General features: G+C 35.4%; 1 protein-coding gene across 1 annotated transcript in view; it reads right to left on the reverse strand.

Annotated features, from left to right (window-relative positions):
• Positions 1–2,052: 2,052 nt before the first annotated feature.
• Positions 2,053–24,381, reverse strand: part of BOLL (boule homolog, RNA binding protein) — a 51,663-nt gene continuing 29,334 nt past the window's right edge. Inside the window, exons 8-11 of the mRNA XM_008070427.2 lie at positions 17,743–17,778; positions 16,809–16,937; positions 12,001–12,099; positions 2,053–2,388 (exon numbers count right to left, since the gene is read on the reverse strand). Coding sequence (XP_008068618.1) covers positions 2,365–2,388; positions 12,001–12,099; positions 16,809–16,937; positions 17,743–17,778 — 288 coding nt within the window. The 3' untranslated portion in view covers positions 2,053–2,364. The remainder of the gene's footprint in view (positions 2,389–12,000; positions 12,100–16,808; positions 16,938–17,742; positions 17,779–24,381) is intronic.

A 24,381-nucleotide genomic window follows, 5' to 3' on the forward strand; every position in this document is an offset into this window, starting at 1 on the left:
ATAATGTGTATATATGTGTATGCATATGATCTGTATATGTATATATATGGGGGACACCAAAAAACCTGGCATTTATTTATAAAAAATTGTGTATTTAGTCTTACATGTTTAAACTTCAGTCATCTTCAAAGTACTCTCCATTTCATGCAATACACCTATCAAGATGCTTTTTCCACTGCTCAAAACGGTTTCTGAACTTGTCAATTTTAATGCATTTTAGTGTTTCTGACATTTATTGTTTCACCTCTTCCACAAGGGCAAAATATTCCCCTCTGAGGACTTTTTTCCTCTGGGAAAACAAACAAACAAAAATGGCTTGGGGTGAGATTGGGTGAATAGGAAGGGTGAGGCATGGGGGTCATTTTTGGTCAAAAACAGCTGAACACTCAGCACAGTGTGGGCAGGTGCACTTGTAAATCACCCAAGAAATCGGCAAATGTGTTGAAAAAATCTCCAAAAAAAAAAAAATTCACTGTAGTCGAATGTAGCCTCACAAGAATGCTAACTGGTACACTGATGCAGTGATTCTGGAACACTTACCTAGAGGAGGAAGCCTGTACTACAAGAGGCCCACCCTCCAAAACATAAGTTGTTTTTTTTTCCAACCCTCCCTTGTATAATATATATGTGTGAATATGTACATAATCTATATAACTCTGTGGAAGAAACACATTTAGGTATTAATTATTATCAAAATTCCTTATCTGATAATACATCATTAATTTTTATTAATAGTCCAGGATTTGTTTAGCATATTGTTTAACATTTTGAAAATCAAAACATTAACTTTTTGGTTCTCAAGAATAGTGTTACTGAAAGAAAATCTCTAACATCAGTGGTTAATAACTTTTTACTCATAGAACGAAAACTTTTAAGATTTCACTGTGGGACTTAGTCTATTTACATTTCTAAAACAAAATAATGTACATGAGATCCTTGTATGCTGTTATATAGTTCTAGGGTCCTACTGTCCTCATGAAACCATCTGACTTGCAAACATACTTACGGTTTCAAAAGAAAACACCCTATTTGACTCATCAGGAAAAAACTTTGGGATCTATATCCTATTATTTCTGCTGCTGCTACGGAGCATTGAATACATTTTGGGGAGGGTATAGGAGAGGAAAGATATAGATTTTATTAGGATAATGCCAATTTTTATGGCTTTCCACCCTCTTTCCTAAAATTAGGAAGTCAGTGAACGAACTGCAAGTGAATGTAAAGAGGGATATTTCTTGTACTAATGTAGAAATTTTACAGATTAAAACTCTTATGATTTGTTCCTTAACTTCTGAACAATGAATAACTTCCTCCTCATCTATTTTCCAATTTTATAATAAGAATTGGATTTAAAATCAGAATCTAAAATTTTCCTTTGGTGTAAGAAATAGTTTTGCATTTTACAAAACAATTGTTCTTTTAAAAATTAATCACATATATTGGTGGATATATTGGTGGCATAAAAGAAAAGATTTAGATTAAAGCATTCAAAGAACAATAATATGATGAAATGTCAACCAGTGTTATGGGCTTTTGTTAAAGGTGAACCGTTCTTTTATCAAAATTCCCTAGGTATATCCAAATTTCATAAAACTGGGTACTAAATAAATTATGTTACATTAGGAGGATTGCAGTATTATCTCAAACATTAGAGAAAAAATGTAATATAATCAAATTAATCACATGAAAAGACAAGACTATTAATCATGTTGATGATATTTCTAATATTTGAAAAATGTTATAAGAAAGAAATGTAAATACTATTCAAATTCTGAAATATGGCAGAAGCAAAATTAAGTGAATAGCAGTAACAAATAAAAAATTAGAGAAAAGCACATTAGGTAACAAAATAGCAAAAAAGTAACAGAACTAAATCATTAAGGCTAAGTAATATACTATGTTCTATAAGATATGAAAGTATTAAAACTCTATTGGAATTAGAATTGATTCTTATCCTAAAAACTAAAATAATTATCAAAGAATATGAAACATAACATCTAATGGTCTGAGAAGAAAAAATTAACACAAGGCAGAGAAAATGAAAGACACCTCACTATTCCCAATGTGGTTATTATTAATGGAATGGGTAAAACATATTGTAGAAAAGGTCGGTACAGTTAGATTAGCACATTAAAAAACCCAACATGCCACATCTACCTAAATAATTTTGGAGTAACAGCTGAAAAAGTAAATTTCATCAAATTTAGACAGCTTATAATGAAACAAATAAGTATGGTGAGGTATTAACTAACCCTAAGTTTCACAATGGGCAGCTCCTAGCCGGTTTGTTGAAGCTGGATCTTGGCCACACAAGGATCATTGGATAAGAAATCAGTTGAGCTGGACTAGAGCTGCCCAATTGTCTTAATAATGAATGCTCCACACTGTCTGTTAAGCAAAGAGAAAATATAGATCAGGAAGACTGAATGGAAAAAAGAAATTAGAGCATGAATGAGTGTAGACCATTAATCAATATTTACTAAATACTTGCTGAACTTTGATACTACTTAAATTAGAGCATTATAAAGTGAAAAGCTAGCAATTAGGGAGATTCAGAACTCAGTAAAGACTTGCTCCCTGCGCTCTGAGAGCTTACAATCTGTATTAGACAGTCTCTAGCCTAATGTAACAGCATCAATGTTTAGTATATAAAATGAAGAATAGGTCAGCACAAATTGCAAGTTATTACATTTCCTTCCTTCTGTTAGGTGGGGCTTAAAAACTTGTCTTTAAAGGGGGAGTAGTGTTTAGAAGGAGACTATTTAGAAGTTATAAAAAACCCCAAAAGTGTGCTTTAAGTAGCCACAGGCAAGACAGGTATATAGGTACCTGTGCTATATGATCCAGGGCAATTCCATATACCTGTATTATCCTGGAATTTTTTTTTTTAATTTGTTTGGGAACAGGTGTGGTGGCTCATGCCTGTAATCCCAGCACTTTGGGAGGCCGAGGCAGGAGGACTGCTTGAGTCCAGGAGTTTAAGACCAGCCTGGCAACAGAGCAAGACTTCGTCTCTATAACAAAATAAAAAATAAATTAGCCAGGTGTGGTGGTGCATGCCTGTAGTCACAGCTACTTGAGAGGATGAGGCGGAAGGCCTGAACCCAAGAGGTAGAGGCTACAGTGAGCTGTGATTGTACCACTGCATTCCAGCCTGCGTAACAGAGTGAGACCTCGATACAAAAAACAAACAACAAACAAACCAGGCCCTCCACCCCGTACCTCGCACCAAAAAAAACCTAGTTTGGATTAAAAAAACCCAAAACAACCCTAGTTGGTACTACTTTTTTGGCACTTTGGGCCTAAGCCAGCTCCTAATTTAGGGAACCAAGCTGTCCTATGATTTTTAAGTTTGGATAGGCTCTAAATTTTCTATCTGTTCCACTATCTCTGGAGCAGTGCTGTCTGATAGAACTATGTTGATGGAAATGTTTTATGTCTACAATGTCAGATAAAGTGGCCATTAGTCACATGTGGCTATTTAGTACTTGAAGTGTGGCTAGGTGCATTGAGGAACTGCATTTTTAATTTCATTTAATTTAAGAGTAAAGTTAAAGTGCCTCACGTGGCTAATGGGTACCATACTGGAGACAGCATGGCTCCAGAGATTCAAACTCGTTTGGTTTGCTAAAACCAAAGTCTGTAGGCTGTCTTGGATTTCCTTGACCTGTTTAATACTATCCAGTACCACTTAATACTGTGCACGGCTTTATTCTCAGTGTCTAGAATACTGATAAGCACAAAGTAGATACTCAGTAAGTGTTTGTTCAGTGACTAAAATCTACTGTGATAATATACAGCTATTCATTGCTAAGTCAACTATCCATAGGTTATTGGCTGTAACTCAGTGTGTTCTGGTTCTCTCAGGAGAAATAGACAAGTGAATTTAAACTATTTTATGTATGTGAAATTACTTGGTTAAAAGCTTAATGTGCTAGAGAGAACAGGGAGCAGTGCTAGCTTCACTATGTTCATATATGAATAATTTAGATTGATAAATATGGGAAAACCAGAGAGAATATTTAATGGTAAGGATGTGGATAAGAGTTGATGAGAGTGATACAAGAGAAAAAACTAATTTCAGATTTAAAAAACTAAATTCAGATTTTATGCATGATGAAAACTGAAGATGGAGAAGTCTTCAAGAAATATATAGTAATCCTATTAGCCAATGACAGAGCTTTGAAAAGGGAATTAGCAGTGGGGTGATAAATCAGTACTGTTGACCCCTGAACAACATGGGTTTAAACTGCATGGGTCCACTCATATATGAATTTTTTTTCAATAAATAAATCAGAACTTTTTTGAGTATTTGCAATAATTTGAAAAAACAGATGGAACTGTGTATCCTAGAAATATAAAAAAATTAAGAAAATGGTATGCCATGAATGCATAAAATATATACAGAATCTATCCTATAATTTACTACACAAATTATAAAAATTAAAATTTATCAAAATATAAGTACACAAACACCACTTAAAGACTGTATATGGCGTCATTTGCAGTTGAGAGAAGTGTAAACAAATGTAATAATGCAATATTACATAAAAACTGCATAAAATTAACTGTAGTTCATACTGTGCTACTATAATAATTTTACAGTCACTTTTTATTGCTATTGCAAAGAGCTCAAATATTGCGAGTATCTGCTTAAGATGCCATGTGATGATAATCATTTCTGAGTGAGCAGTTAATTGTGTATCAAAGTAAAAAGTAACCTCTCTCGGTTTTCACATGATTTTTGGTGTTTAGTGCAATACTGTAAGCCTTGAAAAACACAGTGGGACCCATATGAAATGCCGATAGCGATGCTTGAAGTGATCCCACAGAAGCACAGAATAACCATGAAGAAGAAGAAGAAAAAGTTGAATTGTTTGATATATACTGCAGATTGAGGTCTGCGGCTGCAACTGTCCACCATTTCAAGATAAATGAATCCAGTGTAAGGACCATTGTATAAAAAAAAAAAAAAGGAAAAGAAAAGGATATTTGTGAAGCCACCACTGTGGCTATGCCAGCAAGTCCAAAGAGCTTATGCTTTTTTGTGAAGTACCTTTTTTATCCTGTATTGAAAATGCAGCTTTTATGTGGGTGCAGGATTGCTATAAAAAAGGCATACCTATAGTCTCCAATATGATTTGAGAAAAAGCAAAGTCGTTATATGACAACTTAAAGCAAAACGAAGAAGAGTCTAAAGCTGGTGAATTTGATGACAGTAAAGGATGGTTTAATAATTTTAGAAAGAGATTTGGTTTAAAAAATAAGATAACAAGAGAAGCACCTTCTGCTAATCAAGAGGCAGGAGATGAGTGCCCAGATGCTATTAAGAAAATCACTGAGGGGCTGGGTGTAGTGGCTCATGCCTAAAATCCCAGCACTTTAGGAGGCTGAGGCTGGATGATTGCTTGAGGCAAGGAGTTTGAAACCAGCCTCAGAGCAAGGGCAACAGAATAAGACCACATCTCTACAGAAAATAAAAAAATTAGCTGGCGGAAGGATCGCCGGAGCCCGGCAGACGAGGCTGCGGTGGCTGAGAGTGGCCACTGCACTCCAGTCTGAGCGACCAAGTGAGACTCCAACTCAAAAAAAAAATTAGCTGGGAGTGGTGGCATACACCTTTAGTCCTAGCTACCCCAGAGGCTGAGGCAGGAGGGTCATCTGAGCCTGAGAAGTACAGGCTGCAGTGTGCTATGATCACGCAACTGCACCCCAGCCTGGGTGACAAAGCACAATATTGTGTCTAAAAAATAAAAATAAAAAACATAAACAAAAACCACAGTACTCTTAAATCACACTGTTTCGTGAATGGTAGTTTCTTTAGACTAGAGTACTGAAGAAAGAATGGGCAAAAAAAAAGTATGAAAATTTTCAGTGTCTTTTATACAATTTAGTTGTTTGTAGAAAAATTAATTCAAATAGATAGAATCCTATCTTAAATCTGCATAATGAAAAAGTAAGCAGAAAATTACCACTTTGGTAATACAAAATTATACTAGATATTCTTCCAAAGTATGTCCACTTTGACACTTTGATGTCCATTGAGACATTCTTATTTCCAGGTCACATGATAATTTGAGACAAGTTTTTGTAAAATTTATGTGAATAAAATGGATAAGATGAAGAGAAAGGGGAAATTGATCTGTTTTCTTTTTCTCTTTAGAAGATTTTAGAATTTTTTCCTGCCATTCTGAAACTTCACAATAATTTGCCTTAATATGCATCTTCTGAGGTAACTGTGCTAAGGCCCTTTCAATTTAGAGGCTAAATTAAGTTGCTAGGATTTTCTTATATTAATTTGTTGATAATTTCCTCCAAACTATTTTTTCTATTTCGCTTTCTATAACAATGAAATATTTGACTTCTTAGATTAAACTTCAAATTTTATTTTTTCTCTATTATTATTTGCTTTAGTCATTTTTGTTCTTCTTTCTGTAAGCTTTTGCCTTTAATGCCTATCCTTTTCACAGGTAATTTGTTTTAGTTATCACAAGAGTAGAAAAACTAGTGAAAGTTTAAAATAAGATGTATAGTTTAGTTGAGAGAATTGTACTAAAGTGTTCATTTCCTGTGCCAGTGTCCTCAATCAAAAAACAGTAGGGTGAAGAATACACAGAAACTCTTTATTATTTTTGTAAATCTAAAATCATTTCAAAATATAAAGGTAAAAGAATGAAAAGGATTGAGATATTTGAGAAAAAAGTGTCAGGTTGTCTATGCAGGGACCACTTCTCATTAGTTTTTACTTATTTTTGAAATGATGTTAATTATAGTTTCTTTGATATTTTCTTCTGCTCCCTGAATTATATATTTGATCTGAATTTCTGTTTGTTCTCTCACTCTAGGGACTTTCTTCCAGTGTGACTGCATGTCTGTAGTTAAGAGGGAGCACTAAAGTCCTAGTGGGAAGTTCTATTTGTGTGGGTGGATTTTTCAGTGATCTTCCCCGTAGGGACTTCAGAGGGCCAGCTAACCTCTTTTCTGAGGCAGAGAGGGTGCTTGGGTTAAAATCCTGGATCTGCCACTTATTCAACTATGCCACTGTGGGCAAGTTACTTTTTATGCTTATTGTTATCAAAGTTAATTAACACTGCCAGTAATTAACCATATTAGTATCTCATCTCCTCTGATATGAACATGGTAAAAGGCATAGCACTTCTGTTACATTCTTGCTCCAAATTTACAATTTCTATCTAATAAAGAGAAAATATCTGCCAAACCCAAATTGAAGGGCATTCTACAAAATGATACTTTAAAAAAGTATCAAGGTCATGAAAGACAAGGAAAGACTGTAAATGTCACAGATTGGTGGAGAATAAGAAGACATGACAAATAAATGTAATGCAGGACCTTTTTTTTTTTTTTGAGTTGGAGTCTCACTCTGTCACCCAGACTGGAGTGTAGTGGCCGCTCCCGGCCACTGCAGCCTCGACCTGCTGGGCTCTAGCGATCCTTCCGCCTCAGCCTTCCAAGTAGCTGGAATTACAGGTGTGCACTACCACGCCCGGCTAATTTTTGATTTATTGTAGAGATGAGGTCTTGCCAAGTTGCCCAGGTGGGTCTTGAAACCTCAGGCTCAGGCAATTCATTCACCTCGGCCTCCCAAAGCACGGGATTACAGGCTGAGCCACCGAGCCCAGCCAGGATCTTAGATTACATCCTAGAACAGAAAAAAGAACATTAGTAGAAAAACTGGTCATCTGAAAAGAGTCTGTAGTTTATATAATAGTACTATACCAATGTTAATTTCTTGGTTTTGTTAATGGTTCTATGATTATGTAAGTTGTTAAAATTAGGGGAAGTTGGGTGAAGGGATACAGAAACTCTCTGTATTGTCTTTTGCAACATTTCTGTAATAAAATTATTATTAAAATAAAATGTTTAAAAAAAGTTAAAAGAACCAGGATGTTTGATTGGGGCAGGGCCTGGGGGAAGACAATTGCCAGGATATCTATGTATAGATTGCCTCTTATTAATTTTGTTTGAAGCATGGTGAATCCTTTTTTGACTTCTAAATTCAGGTTAGGGTGTTTTTGTCTTACTATGAAAATTTCTGCACATTCTTTCTGTTCCATTTATTCAATATTCTTTTTTTGAGAATTACTATTTTTTGTTGGACTTATCTCTCTGCCCTTTCTATTCTAGCATTTTATCTTTCATAATTTCATCTTTCATATTATCTTCTTTTCCATATTGGAGAATTAAAAACAATTCTTTATCAAGTATTTTGATTTTCTACTATAACTACTAGCCATATAGGCAAAGACAAATTTAATTATTTTCAGGATATCCATAGTTATGTGCAGTATTTTCTTATACTATCATTTGTATATATATTTCATATGTATGTATCAACTTCTAATTTCATTTTTACTGTTTTTTCCAGTTTGCAGTTACTTTTTAAAGATATTTTTACTAAGATCATGGAACATATTTAAAAGTTTTTATTTAATTTCCTCTTATACATATATCTTATATGTGTATATGTATTTATATTATTCATCCTTACCTTCAGTGTAGTGCCATATGCAAACATTTTTTTCACAGAATCCATATAGTCTATACTGAGTGGAAATCTACCCATGACAATTCTAACAGGTTGGTTTCATGAGCCCTCCATTCTCCTTATTGTCCTCATTTCCTCTCTTAGATTTACATCAAGAAGGAGGCTTGACACACCTATACAATTTCTAATGCCTAACTGTGGAAGCTTTTGTTGCTAATGCTGTCTGATGCTTTGCACTTGTCCTCCTTAAGTCTTGCTGAATACAAGGGAATTTTAGTCTCTAAACTGATTTATAGGAAGCATTAATGATACTGAAATTAGGAAATAGGAAGACAATGAAATCTTTTTTTAAAAAGTAGCATTTAGACGTAGACAATGCCAGGTGTGGTGGCTCATGCCTGTAATCCAGCACTTTGGGAGGTTGAGGCAAGAGGATTGCCTGAGCCTACCAGTTCAAGACCAGTCCAGGCAACTTGGCGAGACCTCGTCCCTATAATAAATCAAAAGAATTAGCCAGGTGTGGTGGCGCACGCCTGTGGTACCAGCTACTTGGAAGGCTGAGGCAGAAGGATCATCGCTTGAGCCCACCAGGTTGAGGCTGTGGTGGCTGTGAGTGTGCCAATTCCCTCCAGTCTAGGTGACAGAGAGAAAGAAAGTAGTAGACAGTGATGGTAGTTGAGATCCCTTTCCAATTTACTTCGGAATCATACATTCTTTCCAAAGGGAAAGGTGCATATAGGCCACTAGTTGTGTTTTTCAGTCAAATTCAATCAGTGCTTCAATTAGAATAAATTCCTCATAGCTTGGCAAGTAGTTAAACATTCATATATTTTCATGGATAGCTAGTAGTACACACGGGAGTTAATTAAAATACACGTTTAACTTCAAAGTGAACTCAAATTATAATTTCTTCAGTTTCCAGTATCTCAATCGTTATAAGAACAATTTTATTAGACATTTACATTAATGCAAAAATGAAAAAATACTGTAAAGGAAACAGAAACATTTTGTAACTCTTCACTCAATACCCTTCATATGAACCTTGAGATTTGATACTTATCTTAAAAGCTTCATAGTTCATATATTCCAAACATAAAGATTTTCCTTTTGTTCTTCCTAGTCTAGTTCTGTGGGATAATTTTGACATTATGTGGTTTTGCTTTTTTTCACTTTAAACTTAATTCTGTATAAGATGTTACTGCTGAATTAGGGAATGATAGCCTTAACTGACAGCATATTAATCTAGTAGTCTCTATATTGACCTCTTTGTCTTTACATGTTTTTGTATTTGATTTGACAGAGTAGTCTGTGGCTTACAGTCTATGAGTGGTTTCTGATATACAGTAGTTTATAGTAGTTAGACTTGTGCTCTGAGCTCTGCTTAAGGTCTCTATTTTAAGGATTAGATCTGTTGCTTCAAGATAGTTTTGACACCTGAAATTACTACTCTGGGATAGACCCAATTAACATTCATAATATTTTAATCATTAGAGTTTTTTAAATGACTTATAAAAACAACAGGCTCAAATTCTTCCAAAGACTATTTCTACTTTTCTGTTTTAAAAGTCAACAAGGTTTTTAGTACCAGAGAAAATTTGCATTGGAAGTAAAAAAGGCTAATATTTCAAATGTCATTTATTAATATTTAAAAACTGGTAAAATGTCTTAGAAAAAGATCATTTCCTAATGTATAGCAATATTTACATATCAAGATTTCCATGTTATAATACAAATGCACTATAGACAATTTGCTACACAGTAATACTTGCATATTAAAGCACTTCTACAAGGTTGTACAATTCTGGAAAACTATATAAGTGGTTTTGCAGTTTCTGAGTGGGGTAACATTTTCTATTGAGTGCACCAAATCACAAAATATCGAGTATAAAATTTATAGAACACTTAACCTTAAAAAAACAGAAATAAGAAATACAAAATCATATATAATTGACCTGTATTCCAGTTTTGATCTAGGAAGTTATTAATTTTGTTATCTCTAACAAAAAGGGAATTGGTACTTTTTATGTGGCTAACTTAAAGAGTAAGATATCACTTTCTCTTGTGTAATTTCTGCTGTAACATACACAGATCTACGAAAATTTAGATAAGTGCATACTATTAAACTAAATTAAACCTTTAAAATGTTTAACATTAGCATTCTTTGGGAATTCTTCCTATTCTAGTACCACTCACCACTCTGTCCTCTATTTGAATTATTCAAGCAGTACGATTTCCATAATCTGTGATCTATCTATCTATCTATCTATCTATCTATCTATCTATCTATCTATCTATCTTAGTAACTGAAAAATAACTAGCACTTATGTAATATGGCATAGCAATATCAGTTAGTTCCACAGACGTATATTTGGAGTAAATGTTATAATCAGAAGAAGCCTGTTTTAGAAGATTTTCTAACAACACTAAAAGTGAAGCTTCTGTAAATAATGTTTTATACTCTAGATTTTGACATCAAAATAATGGTTTTATTTCATGTTTGTAGTATAATGATACAGGCAATGATGGGATGCAGTGAATGGTAATGGCAGTGAGTAAGGATGGGGTGAGGGGATATGAGACAGTGGGGAGGCTCCTTAAAGTAGATTATCTTGGTATTGAGTTCAACACATAGAATGTGTCAGAAGCATAAATATGACTGTGAAATAGCTACTCTCAGTCATTTTAATGTAAAGAGTATACCTACATTCCTCAAAGTACACTGACACAAGATTCATATTACTATCAACAGTTGATCCGTCTGTGGATTCTTCACTGGAGATAAGGGTCATTCTCCTAAAGTGATGATGCAATGCAAGGGTATCATTAAGAAACTTGGTCATGAGGGAATAGGAAGAATTCCCTGCTACATAGTAGACAGTCAAAATATATTGGATATATACATGGATCAAACTAGGTTATCATTCTTTGGACTGAATCTGATTAAGGAAGCATGAACACAATTCCCAAATTGGAGGAGGAGATCGCTAACTGTTTTCATCTTTCCATAAATGTCACATGCCATCGACACAGATAATCAAAATCGAAGAACTGTATATTAAATATCTAGAATAGAAAAATTCATAGAGACAAAAAAGTAGATTAGAGGCTACCAGGGACTAGGGGGAGGAGGGAAACATGAAGGAGGTGTTATTACTTAATGGGGTGATGAAAATGTTTAGAAATAGTGATAATCATTGCATAGACATAATTCTTGTTTCTTGTTACAGTAATTCTTGTTACATTAATGTAATCAGTGTCACTGAATTATACACTTAAAATGGTTTAAATGGTAAATCTTAAGGTATATATAAAAAATGTGACCATAATGGTGAATTTGGAATTCTATTTCCTTCACATGAAAGCATTCACTAATTCTGAACTTCTGATTACAAATGTGATATAAATACACAGAGTTATTCCTTTCTAAAAGAGAAATTTGGAAAATTTGAAATATAACTGAAGAAAAACAGAAAAAATCAAAACAAACTTCTTACTTTAATTGGTTCAGGCTGCATCACAGGTGCAGGCATAGCAATGGCACTTGGAGCATAAACCTGGTGATATGTTGCTTGAACTCCATGATCAGAATAAGGCTATTACCGTGGGAGAGAGGGAGAGGGAGAGGAAAGGGGGGAGGGAGAGAGAGAGAGAGAGAGAGAGAGAGAGAGAGAGAGAGATTACCTTTCATTTATTAACTTAGAATATTTATTCTTTACAATATACTGAACATTTTGCTACACAATGGAGAAACATAAAAAAACCCCCATATTCCCTATGTTTAATTAACTTATAGTCTGATCAGAGAAATAGACAGCAAAATTACCATAAGCTTCAGAAACATGTATAGGGATGTATGGGAGAACTACTTGATTTGGCCTAAGAGAGCTGAGGAAGGTGGTCAGGGAAGATTTCCTATAGAGCTTGAGTTTGAAGAATTAGGGAAAGAATGAGGGAGCAGCATAAGCAAAGGCATAGATGCAGATAAGAACACACTTTATGGGAGAGATCTGCTGAGGTTGCTTGGTATGGCTCAAAGGAAGATTATATACAAAGGGGCAGCTGAAAGATGAGGCAGTAGAGCAACAGGCAGGGGAAGGGAGGCTGAGGTGAGAGGACTGCCTGAATCCATGGGTTCGAGACCAGCCTGGGCAACTTGGCAAGACCTCATCTGTACAATAAATCAAAAAATCAGCTGGGCGTGGTGGCATGTGCCTGTGGTCCCAGCTACTTGGAAGGCTAAGATGGAAGGATCACCTGAGCACAGCAGGTTGAGGTGCGGTGGCCATGAGCATGCCACTGCACTCCAGCCTGGGCACAGAGTGAGACTCTGACTCAAAAAAAAAAAAAAAAAAGGAATACAAGGAAAGTTTAATGTTTATATAATTGTATATGATAGGGCTGAAGAGAAGGAGCTAGGTTTGTGACATACAAAGTTTGTGGTATTTGTAGGAATTCTAGTCGAGGTACTGTTGATAGATACATGGCTCTAGAGTGACATGGCCAAATAGAAATATAATATGAGTTACATATGTTATTTAAAATTTTCCAGTAGTCATATTAGAAAAGTAAAAATAAACAGGTAAAATTAATTTTTAGTAACATATTTTATTTAAACCAATATATTAAAAATATTATCAGATTAAAAGTAAATCAATATAAAAATCATTGAGATGTTTTACATTCTTTTTTTCATACTGTATCTTCAAAACCTAGTATATATCTTACACTTACAACATCTCAATTTGATCTTGCCACATGCTTAGTCACTACACATGGCTAGGGCAGTCTAAAGAGTGCAGTCTGAAACTCAGGAGTGAGATGGGGGCTAGAGGTACGGATATGGATGACAACATCAGAGTGAGTATACATGGTGAAAGCATGGAGAACCCAATATGAAATTAGCTTAAGAAAAATAAAAAAAGGTGAAAGGATTGCCAGAAGAGAGTAGTGTCATGAAAACTGAGGGTAGGAAGAGTTTTAAAGAATATGTACAATGTCTCTGAGAAGTGAGATAAGATTAAAAAGGAAAGGAAGTATGTGGCAATTAGGAAGTCGTTGAGGACTTTTATCAAAGTCAGCTTCAGCAGAAAGGTAATAAAGCCGACTCTAGCAGGGGTGAATGGGTAGTGAAGCAGAAATGCTGAATGTGGACAACTTTTTCAAGAAACTTGCCTTTGAAAGGCAGAAGAAAATTAGGCATTGATGGGGGTGTGTGTGTCACAATATAACAACTGCCTCTTTTTTTTTTTTTTTGAAATCTGAGTGGTATAAAGTTTATTTATTTATTTTTTCATTAATCAGTATTTTTTATTATAGTTTTGTGGGGTACAGTTAAGGGTTAGGTGTACAATGACGTTTCATTCAGGCACCCTGTAGATAAGAAGTGTTTTCCCATCCCCCGACAGATATTTGCTACTGTTAATCCCATCCCCCTCCCCCCCCATAGTTTCCCAGTACCATCAGTCATTTTCTTATAACAACTGTCTCTTATAAGTGTTAGTCACTATATCAATCCTGCAAAATAGATTTCCTGGATGTCCTCATTTTACAAATAAGGATTATGAAAACAAGACTATGAAGAGTTAAGCAATTCTCAAAGTAACACAGTTAGTAAGTGGTGAAGCTGTGACCCAATGGAAAGAAGATTAAAATATAAGAGGAAAAAAGAATAACAGATGGAATGAACTGCCTGAGAAGGAGGGAACTAATAGTATCCAGACCACTAGGGGTAGAAATAACCTTGGACAAGACTGAATGTCACTTAAATACATATAAGAAGCTAAAGATGAGTTAGGATTCAGGTAAGTTTGCATGTTGGGGGCTGGAAACCAAGCTGGTTTCCACAAATTGGTTTCAACTTACTTGGGGAACTGGTAGTACTGAGGGCTTGGCAAAGGTGTAAAATAACCACGGAAATAAGTGAGTGAAGATTCTAACATTTAAAAAAAAGGAAATGACTATACCGCAAGAAAAGTCCTGCAGTTTTTAACTATAAACTATCCCACTCTATTAATTAAGTTATATATTAGTCAGATTATACTTTATACTAGAAACTTTTAAAGTAAAAGCATACAAATATCATTTTGTATGGAAATACCATACAAAGTATAAGATAATAATGAGTAATATTTTCAGAAAAACCTCACCATATTTGTTAAACAGTGACTATATCATTCTGATAAGTATCTGATATCAGGAATTAAGAATTTGGTATAATGACAAAAGTGATTCTGGTAAAAAAAAAATCTAATGGAAAATCACTTTTTTCCATTACTATCTGTTCCTTGCAAACCAGAAAACAAGAAGAAGAAGAAAAAAAGATTTAAAAAATGCCATCATTAAATAAAAAAATGTGAATGATTCCCAAACCACACACAATATAGACTATCTACCAAGTGCTATGAAATTTGGACCAATTTGAGGGAGGATTCTAAGGCCTCAGAAAACAGGAAGGATAAAGTTTCCCTAGAGGTCAAAGTACTAGAAGACCTATTCAGAGATTCTTTAGAGTTTTGGGTATATGAGTATATACAGCCAGACAAAGGTAGAAGCAGGTAATATCTCCACAGAGATCCAATTTTATACTGCTTAATAATAGAAGAGGTAGAATTGAAGAAGAAATCATGTTTACTCAATTTCTGTTGTCTACTATCTAGCCTTTTACCTGAGGAACACTGCTAGAGGTAAAGCAGGGTGAGGGTGGAAAAAGAAGTAGTCATACTCTAGTCCAATACAGAAAATGTGTGATAAAAAGGGACTTTACTAACAACTAAATTGATCTTGGACAAGAATATGGAAAAAAAGGGAACTCTTGTAAACCGTGGTGGGAATGTAACTTAGTACAGACATTTTGGAAAACAGTTTGGAGATTTCTCGAAATGTTAAAAAATAACTACCATACAGTCCAGCAATCCCATTATTGGGTATATATCCAAAGGAATTTAAATCAGTATGTTATAGAGACATCTGCACTTTCATGTTGACTGTAGCATTATTCACAATAGCCAAGATACGGAATCAACTTTAATGTCCATCAATGGATGAATGAATAAAAAAATGTGGAATCTATAAAAAAATGTGGAATCTATATACACAATGGAATACTGTTGGGTCTTAACAAAGAATGAAATCCTGTTATTGGTGATAACATGAATGAATCTGAAGGACATTATGCTAAGTGAAATAAGCCAGGCATAGAAAGACAAATTGTGCATGATATCACTTATATGTGGAATCTGAGAACGCTGAACTCATAGAAGCAGAGAGTAGAATGGTGATTGCTAGGAGCTGGGGTATGGGATGGGGAGATGTATTGGTCAAAGGATACAAAGTTTCAGTTAGAAAGGATGAACATGCTCCAGAGATCTGCTGTATAGCATAATGACTACAGTGAATAATAATGTATTATATACCTAAAAATTGCTAAGAGAGTGTACCCTAAATCTTCTCACTGTAAACACAAAAAGGATAACAATGTGAAATGATGGATTGGCTTAATTGGGATAATCATTTCACAATGTATACATATATCAAAACATCATGTTGTACACTAAATATATACTATTTTTGTCAATTACACTTCAGTAAATCCGGGACAAAAAAGAAAAAAGCAACAACAACAAAAAAATAAATTGGGGTGAAACAAAGAATGGAGAAATCCTAGTAAAAGTACTGACAGCAAACATTAAGATCTAACTGTGAAAATTATAGCTTCAATGCAAAATTATGATGTTTTAACCTTAACAATATAAAAATAATAAAACCACTGTACTCAAATTGGGAGGTAAGTGCTAATTTCCTAATCTTTTACAACACCCACTTAAAACATACCACACAGAGTTCCTGGCACATAGATGATGAGGCTATTAGTAATGGATCAGGAACATAATTTAAATACACTGAAGATGATATTTACAATTTGTAGTTACAAGTTTAATTTACATTTTTGAAGAAAGAGTTTTATTTTTAGATTTTTTTTCTTCTTTGGCTTTAATTATATGCTTTTGACTGACAGAATGTTAGCAAGAGAGGCAAAATGTAAAGGCAAAGCATTTGGTATTTTACTGTTTCAAAGAGATCATGTCAAAGATTGGTCTAGTGGAGTGAACAGCTGATACGAGAAAACTAGTCTAAGTCTAAGAGGAAGCATTCTTACATGTAAAAAATGGGAAGGGAATAAATAAAAGAAAACATAAGATGAAGCAGTTTAAGTGAGGGGTTTGACCAAATTTCAAAAAGAGAAAAAGAAATAAATGTTAAGATGAGGTAGTTTATAGATCAATTACTTTAAGCTAATACATACCTCTGGAACTGAGGCTTCCATCAGAGACAGGGGAGGAGGAACACATCCACCATCTTGTGTAATTTCCACTGGTTGATAAATAACCTCAGAAGGTTGCAGATATAAGAATGGAGCAGAAGAGCAAGAAGACTAAAACATAAAACCACAATACTAATTAAAATATTATTAGTTATTTCTACTAAACCAAATGACTTACCCAACAGATGAGAGAAGTATTTTTTTCATATTTTCCTAAAATTCTTTTTCAGGGATGGCACAGAAGTACCTTTGCAACAAACTAGGAATACAATTCCAATTGTATAGATGTCACTAAAGAACCTTATCACTGCTAAGTACTAAAAGTTCTTAATGACTCAGAACCTCATACATAAATTCAGATAATATGGATATATTAATATCACCATTAAAAGTTGTACTAATATGACCTATAGAATTTAAATAGGCATAAATACTCTCAGCTTTGTGATTTCCCACAGAAGTAGGAAAATGTCAGCAAACAATCTTTTTGGTGGTATATTATTTGTTAGCAAAAGTTGGAAAATGGAATACTTATTTAGGAGCATAAGCCATACCAAAGCAAAATCTGAATGAAGTGTAGCTAGAAAAATGCTAAATTTTCAAATAATACTAATAGTATAAAAAAATGTGATTTTTCATTTAAACAGTACTCACTTATAAAATGCTTTCACTTACACAATCTCATTTGCACTTCACAAAAACCATGTAAGGAAATGTACAAAGGTATAGTATTATTAAATCCATTTCACAAATAAAAAAATGGAGAATTTTGTGATTAAATAAATTGTCAAAGGGGTCAAAGCTAACATATAGAAGAGGAAGGTGTCAAATTGAGTTCTCCTGACTAGTATTCATGTAGCCTTCACAAGACAATGAAAGAAGTATTTTAAATTAGATATTGAAAGTTAATATTCACCTGATACTGAACACCCCACTGCCATTGTCCTGGACACTGTGCAGGGGCCTAAAATGAAAAAAAAAAACAAACCTCAAAAAACATTTAAAACAAGGGCCAAAACTGGATATCGATGTGCAAAAGATGAGGCCTCAAATCATATACAAAAATTAATTCAATTCATATACAGAGTTTAACTCAAAATAGATCTGAAACTGACAGGTAAGAGGAAAAAATATAAAACTCTCAGAAGAAAACATAGGTGTAAATCTTTGTGACTTTAAAATTATGATACAAAAGCGCAAACAACAAATCAAAAGAAAAAAACAAATTATATTTTATCACGACTCAAAAAACATTTGCACAAGTGAAAATACAACCCACAGGATGGGAGAAAATAAGAAACATATCAAGAAGAGATAAAGAACACTTAGAACTCAATAATAAAAAGATAAATAACACAATTTAAATTTGGGCAAATGATCTGAACAGACTTTTCTCCAGTGAAGATACACACATGGCCAATAAACACATGAAGAGATGCTCAACATCATTAAACTTCAGGGAAATACAAATCAAAACCACAAATTATGATACCACTTCATACCCACTAAGATGGTTATAATAAAAAAGGAAGATCATATGTGTTGCCAAGCATGTGGAGAAATCAGAACCTTCATAATCTGCTGGTGGGAATGTAAAATGGTACAGCTTTTTTTAGAAAACAGTCTAAGACTTCCTTAAAAAGTTAAGCACCAAGTTACTACATAGCTCAGAAATTCTACTCTAGATATAAGATCTAAGGGAAAAAAATATGCCCACATAAAAATTTGTATACAAATGTCTACTGCAGTATCATCCATAACAGTCAAAAAGTAGAAACAAAACAAATGCCCATCATCTGATGAATGGATAAACACGTGACGCACTATATCCATACAATGGAATATTATTCAGGAATGAATACTGATACATGTTACCACATAGCTAAATCCTGAAAACATTATGCTAAGTGAAAGAAGCTAGTCATAAAGGATCTCATATTGTACGGTCCCTTTTATATAAAACATTCAGAATAGGCAATTCTATAAAAGCAGATAAAGAGATTACTGGTTGATTAGGGCTGAATGGGGGAAAGAGGAATAATTGCTCATAGGTGAGATATTTGGTGATTTAAATGTTCTAAATTGATTGTGGTATGGTTACACAATTCTGAATTTAGTAAAAATCACTCATTTTTAATAGGTGAATTATACAGTATGAATTGTATCTAAATAAAGCCATTATTAAAAAGGAGAGTCAATTTATTTAAGGTACTTAATATAACACAACTATAAAAAAGATAAAGCTGTGTTCTAATAATGCTTTATTTACAAAAGCAGCCTGTTGGCTGGATTTTGAAAGTCTGCAAGTTATAGTTTGATGACCAAGCAAACAGATCAAAATTGGTCTGGCATTTATAGTTCACTTACCCCCAATCTCCCACTAGAATTAAGGAAAAGAAGAGTGCTGGTTAGCTAAAACAGGCTGTCAAAATATATAATAAACCACAAACATATTATTTATTTTAATATACATGATGTTAAATGTAATATAGCAAGTAAACGACTTTGTTAATAGGAACATTAAAAAACCAGCTTGGGGTCTAATACGTGTATCTTACTTTGGGTATTGTTGCTAAAGACTTTTAAAAATATTAGCCAGGGGAGCAAAACTGACCTCATTACATTTGGTAAAAGGAAGCAAACAGTCCCTCTTCTTGTATGACATTGTTTAGTTCCCTCATAAAAAAAGAGAGGAGCGATGTCAGTAAGATGACTGGCTAGAGATGTCTGGTAATCATTCCCTGACACAAGAAAAGACCAAGGCAATGAAAACAACTAAGATTTGACCGGAGTGATGAAGGGAGAGTGTGGGAATAAAGCGGGGGAATGGTGACACACCTGGAGTGACTGCAAGTCCGCTTTACTCCCCCGCTGAGTGGAGGCACTCAGCCTCTGCAGCCCCATCTTTCCCACTTAGATTAGATATGATTGGATTCAGGAGGGCCTTCCTGTTGTGGAAGAAGCTAAGTAGAAGATCCCCACCAGCTCCATCACCACTGCAAACACCTACAGTACCTATAACGGGAGACTCCCAGTTTCCCAGATTGGAGAACTGCCAGGAATTTGTAGCTGCATTACCTGGATCAGGAACACAAGGTGTGCACTCTCTACCTCCCTGAGACCCCTTGGGAGCCAAACTGCTGCAGCATTGTGCCATCTTGAGAACAGAGTCACCTCTGACGCATGCCCTCCTCTCAGAGCCAGGAGCTATTGTACCTCTCTAGCACTGGGATTCCATCTTCGTTTCACCAAGCTCACACTAGTGGCTGAATACAATCCTAGCAATGTGGAGCCTGCACAGCAGGGAAACAAACTCCCACCATCCTCACTTCCAGCTAGAGGAACAGTCTAGTTGTCCTACCCAGGGCAAACCCACTTTTGAGCTGGTCAAACTGCTGCATGCCTTCCCCTGAGCAAGAAAGTCCCTCAAGTCTCTTAGCAACTGACATACTTCCCAGGGTAGAATGACCATATGCCTGTGCCCAGGATCCGAGGAATAGCCCTGAGGTACCCTCCCACTGCAAACAAGTCCCTGACTTACCCTGTGCCTGTTATCAGATGCTGAGAAACAGCTCTGGGAACTGCTCCTGGCAGAAATGCCTCCAGGTCAGTGGAACAGCTGTGTACCCATGCCTGAGACCTGAGAAACAACCTTGTGGACCCCCACCCAGCAGAAACATCCCCAGACCAGCTGAGCATCCTTGTGCCTGCATCCAGGCCTAAGAAGCAGCCCCATGGGCTACCTCCGGTGAGCATTCACTCAGGCCAACCAAGTTGCATTGTGCCTGAGGCCTGGGCCTATGAAAGCCTTGTGTGCTACCCCTAGCAGAAATATTTCCAGGCAAGTTGAGCAGCCCTGTACCCATGTCTCAATCCTGAGAAATAGACCTGCGGATGACCCCTAGCAGACAGGCACACAGGCTGGCTGATAAGCTGTGCGACCGTGTCTCAGACCTGACAAACAGCTCTGTGGGCTGCCCCTAGCAAGCATGCCACTAGGCCCAGCCAAACAGCCATGCAATTGTGTCTGGGCCTGAAAAGCAATCTTGTGGGCCTGAGAAACAGTATGCCCCAGGTCAGCCAGATAGGCCTTTGTCTGCATCCCAGGCCTATAAAGGAGTCCTGTGTGATACACCCCACAGAAGCAAGTCCTGTGTGCCTGTGTTTCTGGCCAGGTAACAGCCTTGTGCCTCCCATACCAGTGAACCAGACCCTAAGTTGGCCAACCCACTGTGTGCATACAGGTGTTCCCTAACCTGAGAAACAGCCCAGCAAGCCCACCTTTGACAAAGTTGTACCACCATTGCCATAAACTCTCTCATCCTAGGCTACTGAGAAACTCACAAATACCACTAGAGTGGACTGCAGCCGAAAAAAATTACATGAAAACTACACTGCTGCATCCACCTAGAACCAAGGACAACACACCCCATTGAACCAATATCCAAAGACCTAGTCGTATAAATGTTTTTTCCTATTTATATGGAAACACACTCCATAATGTTGGAAGAGACAACTTTTCCATTAGGTGTGCAGAAATCAAAGAAGAGACACATCAACCATGAAAAAGAAAGGAAACATGTTACTTCCAAATGAAAATAGGAACTTTCCAGTAATAGATCTTAACCATAAGAAAAATATATGTAATGCTAGAGCAAGCATTTAAAATAATCTTAAGAAAACTCAATGAGATACAAGAGAATACAGATAAACAGTTTAACATCAGGAAAACTATTCATAATTTGAACGAGAAATTGAGTAAAGAGATAGATATCATTAAAAAAGAACTAATCAGAAGTCCTAGAGCTAAAGAATTTAATGAATAAAATAAAAAATACAATCATCAAGAGCTTCAATAACAGACTATACTATGCAGAAGAAAGAATTTCTGAACTCAAAAACAAGTATTTTGAAATAACACAAAAAGAAGGAAAGAAAAAGGAAAGAAAGAAAGAAAGAAAGAAAGAAAGAAAAAGAAAAAGAAAGTCTACAGTGTCTATGGGACACCATTAAGTGAGCAAATATTCATATTATGGGTGTTCAAAAAGGAGAAGAGAAGGGAAAAGGTAAGGACAATATACTTAATGAAACGATAGCAGAAAAATTTCCAAGTCTTGAGAGAGAGATGGACATTCAGGTTCAGGAACCTCAAGGAACCCCAAATAAATGCAACCAAAACAGGTCAGCTCCAAGGCACATTATGCTCAATTTGTCAAAAGTCAAAGGCAAAGAAAGAATTTTAAAAGCAGCAAGAGAAAAGTGTCAAGTCACATATAAAGGAATCCCCATTAGACTACAGACATTTTAGCTGAAACCTTATAATCCAGGAGAGACTGAGATGATATATTCAAAGTACTGAAAGAAAACACTATCAGCCAACGATATTATAGTCAGTAAAGCTATTCTTCAGAAGTGAAGGTGAAATAAAATCATTCACAGAGAGCAAAAACTAAGGGAATTCATCACCACTAGACTGGCCTTACAAGAAGGGAAAAGACAATGACAACCATTGTGAAAACACGTGAAACTAAAACTCACTGGTAGAGTTGGTACCCAAAGGAGGAAAAAAAATCAAACTTTATTACTACAGGAAACCACCTCCCCACAAAATAAACAATGAAAGAGGAAACAAGGAACAAAAGATACACACACAAAATCAATAAAATGACAGGAACTAAGTCCTTACCTATCAATAATAATCCTGAGTGTAAATGGATTAAATTCTCCATTTAAAACATACAGACTGGTTGAATGGATAAAAGAGATGACTCAACTATATGCTGCCTACAAGAAACTCACTTCACCTGTAAAGAGACACGAAATGAAGGGTTGGAAAAAGATGGTCCATACAAATGGGAACCAAAAGTGAGTACAAGTAGTCCATGCCTCTATCAGACAAAACAGACCTTAAGTTAAAACTTTATAGAGACTAAGAAGGACATTACATAATAATAAAGGGATCAGTTCAGCAAGAGAATATAACAACTGTAAATATGTATGCAAATATATATGCATCCAATACTGAAGCACCCATGTATATAAAGCAAATATTATTAGATCTAAAGGGATAGACCACAATAAAATAAGAGTTGGAGACTTCAACACATCGCTTTCTGCATTTGGTAGATCATCTAGACAGAAAACTATTAAAGAAACATTGGATTTAATATGCACCATAAGGAAAGTGGAGAGACAGCCCACAGAATGGGAAAAAATATTTGCCAACTGTTTATCTGACAAAGCCCTAACACATCTAGGATCTATAAGGAACTCAAATGTGTCAAAGGGGGGGAAAAAAACCAAACAGCCCTATAAAAAGGTGGGCAAAAGACATGAATAGAAGCTTCTCAAAAGAAGACATATGTAGAGTCAACAGATACATGAAAAAATGCTCAGCCTCAATAATCATCAAAGAAATGCAAATCAAAACCACACTGAGATACCACCTAACTCCAGTCAGGATGCCCCCACACAAAAAAAAAAGATGCTGGAGAGGATATGGAGAAAAGGGAACACTGTTGTTAGGAGTATAAAGTAGTTCAACCTTTGTGGAAAACAGTGTGGTGATTTCTAAAAGATCTAAAAATTGACCTTCCATATGACCTAGCAATCTCCCTTCTGGGAATATACCTAGAGGAATTAAAATCATTCTACAAAAAAGATACTTGTGCATGCATGTTTACTGCAGCACTATTCACAATAGAAAATCATGGAATCAACTGTGCTGCCCATCAAAAGTGGACTGATAAAAAAAATGTAGTACATATACATGATGGAATATTAAACAGTCATAAAGGAGGACCAAATTATGTACTTCACAACAACCTGGATGGATTTAGAGTCTATCATACTCAGTGATCTATCACAGAAATAAAGAACTGAGTACCACATATTCTCACTCATAAGTAGGCCTTGAACATTTATCATAACACTGCGAGAAAGGGATTGGCAGTAATGGACACTGCCAGGGAGGGAGGGAGACACATATCACCAAGGGCAACTGATCCTAAACCAGGCAAAGTGAGGACCAATGGGAGGTCCAAGCTTCACTGAATGTAGACCACTTGTGTTCCTAATCCTGACTTGTACTCCACTGCTAGGAGAGGGAGGGGCATACCTCATCAACAAGGGTACCCACGTGATCAATGTTTGTATACCTAACCCTGAATTGTACCCCGCATCTTTATAATAAATAAATAAATAAATAAATAAAATGCACCATACACTAAATGAACCTAATAGCCATTTATAAAACATTTCACCCAACAGCTGCAGAATATACATTCTTTTCATTGGTACATGGAACATTATCCAAGATTTACTGTATTTTAGGTCACAAAACAAGTCTCAATTTTTTAAAAAAATTAAAATCATATCAAGTATCTTATCTGATCACAAAGGAATAAAACTAGACATCAATAGCAAGAGAAACATTTGTAACAATACAACTACACAGAAATTAAACAACATGCTCCTGAATGACCAGTGGGTGAATGAAGAAACTAAGAATAAAATTTAAAAATTCCGTGAAACAAATAAAAATAGAAACAAAACA

This window comes from Carlito syrichta, unplaced genomic scaffold, assembly GCF_000164805.1.
Source record: "Carlito syrichta isolate Samal-C Ts95f unplaced genomic scaffold, Tarsius_syrichta-2.0.1 Scaffold313398, whole genome shotgun sequence".
NCBI lineage: Eukaryota > Metazoa > Chordata > Mammalia > Primates > Tarsiidae > Carlito > Carlito syrichta.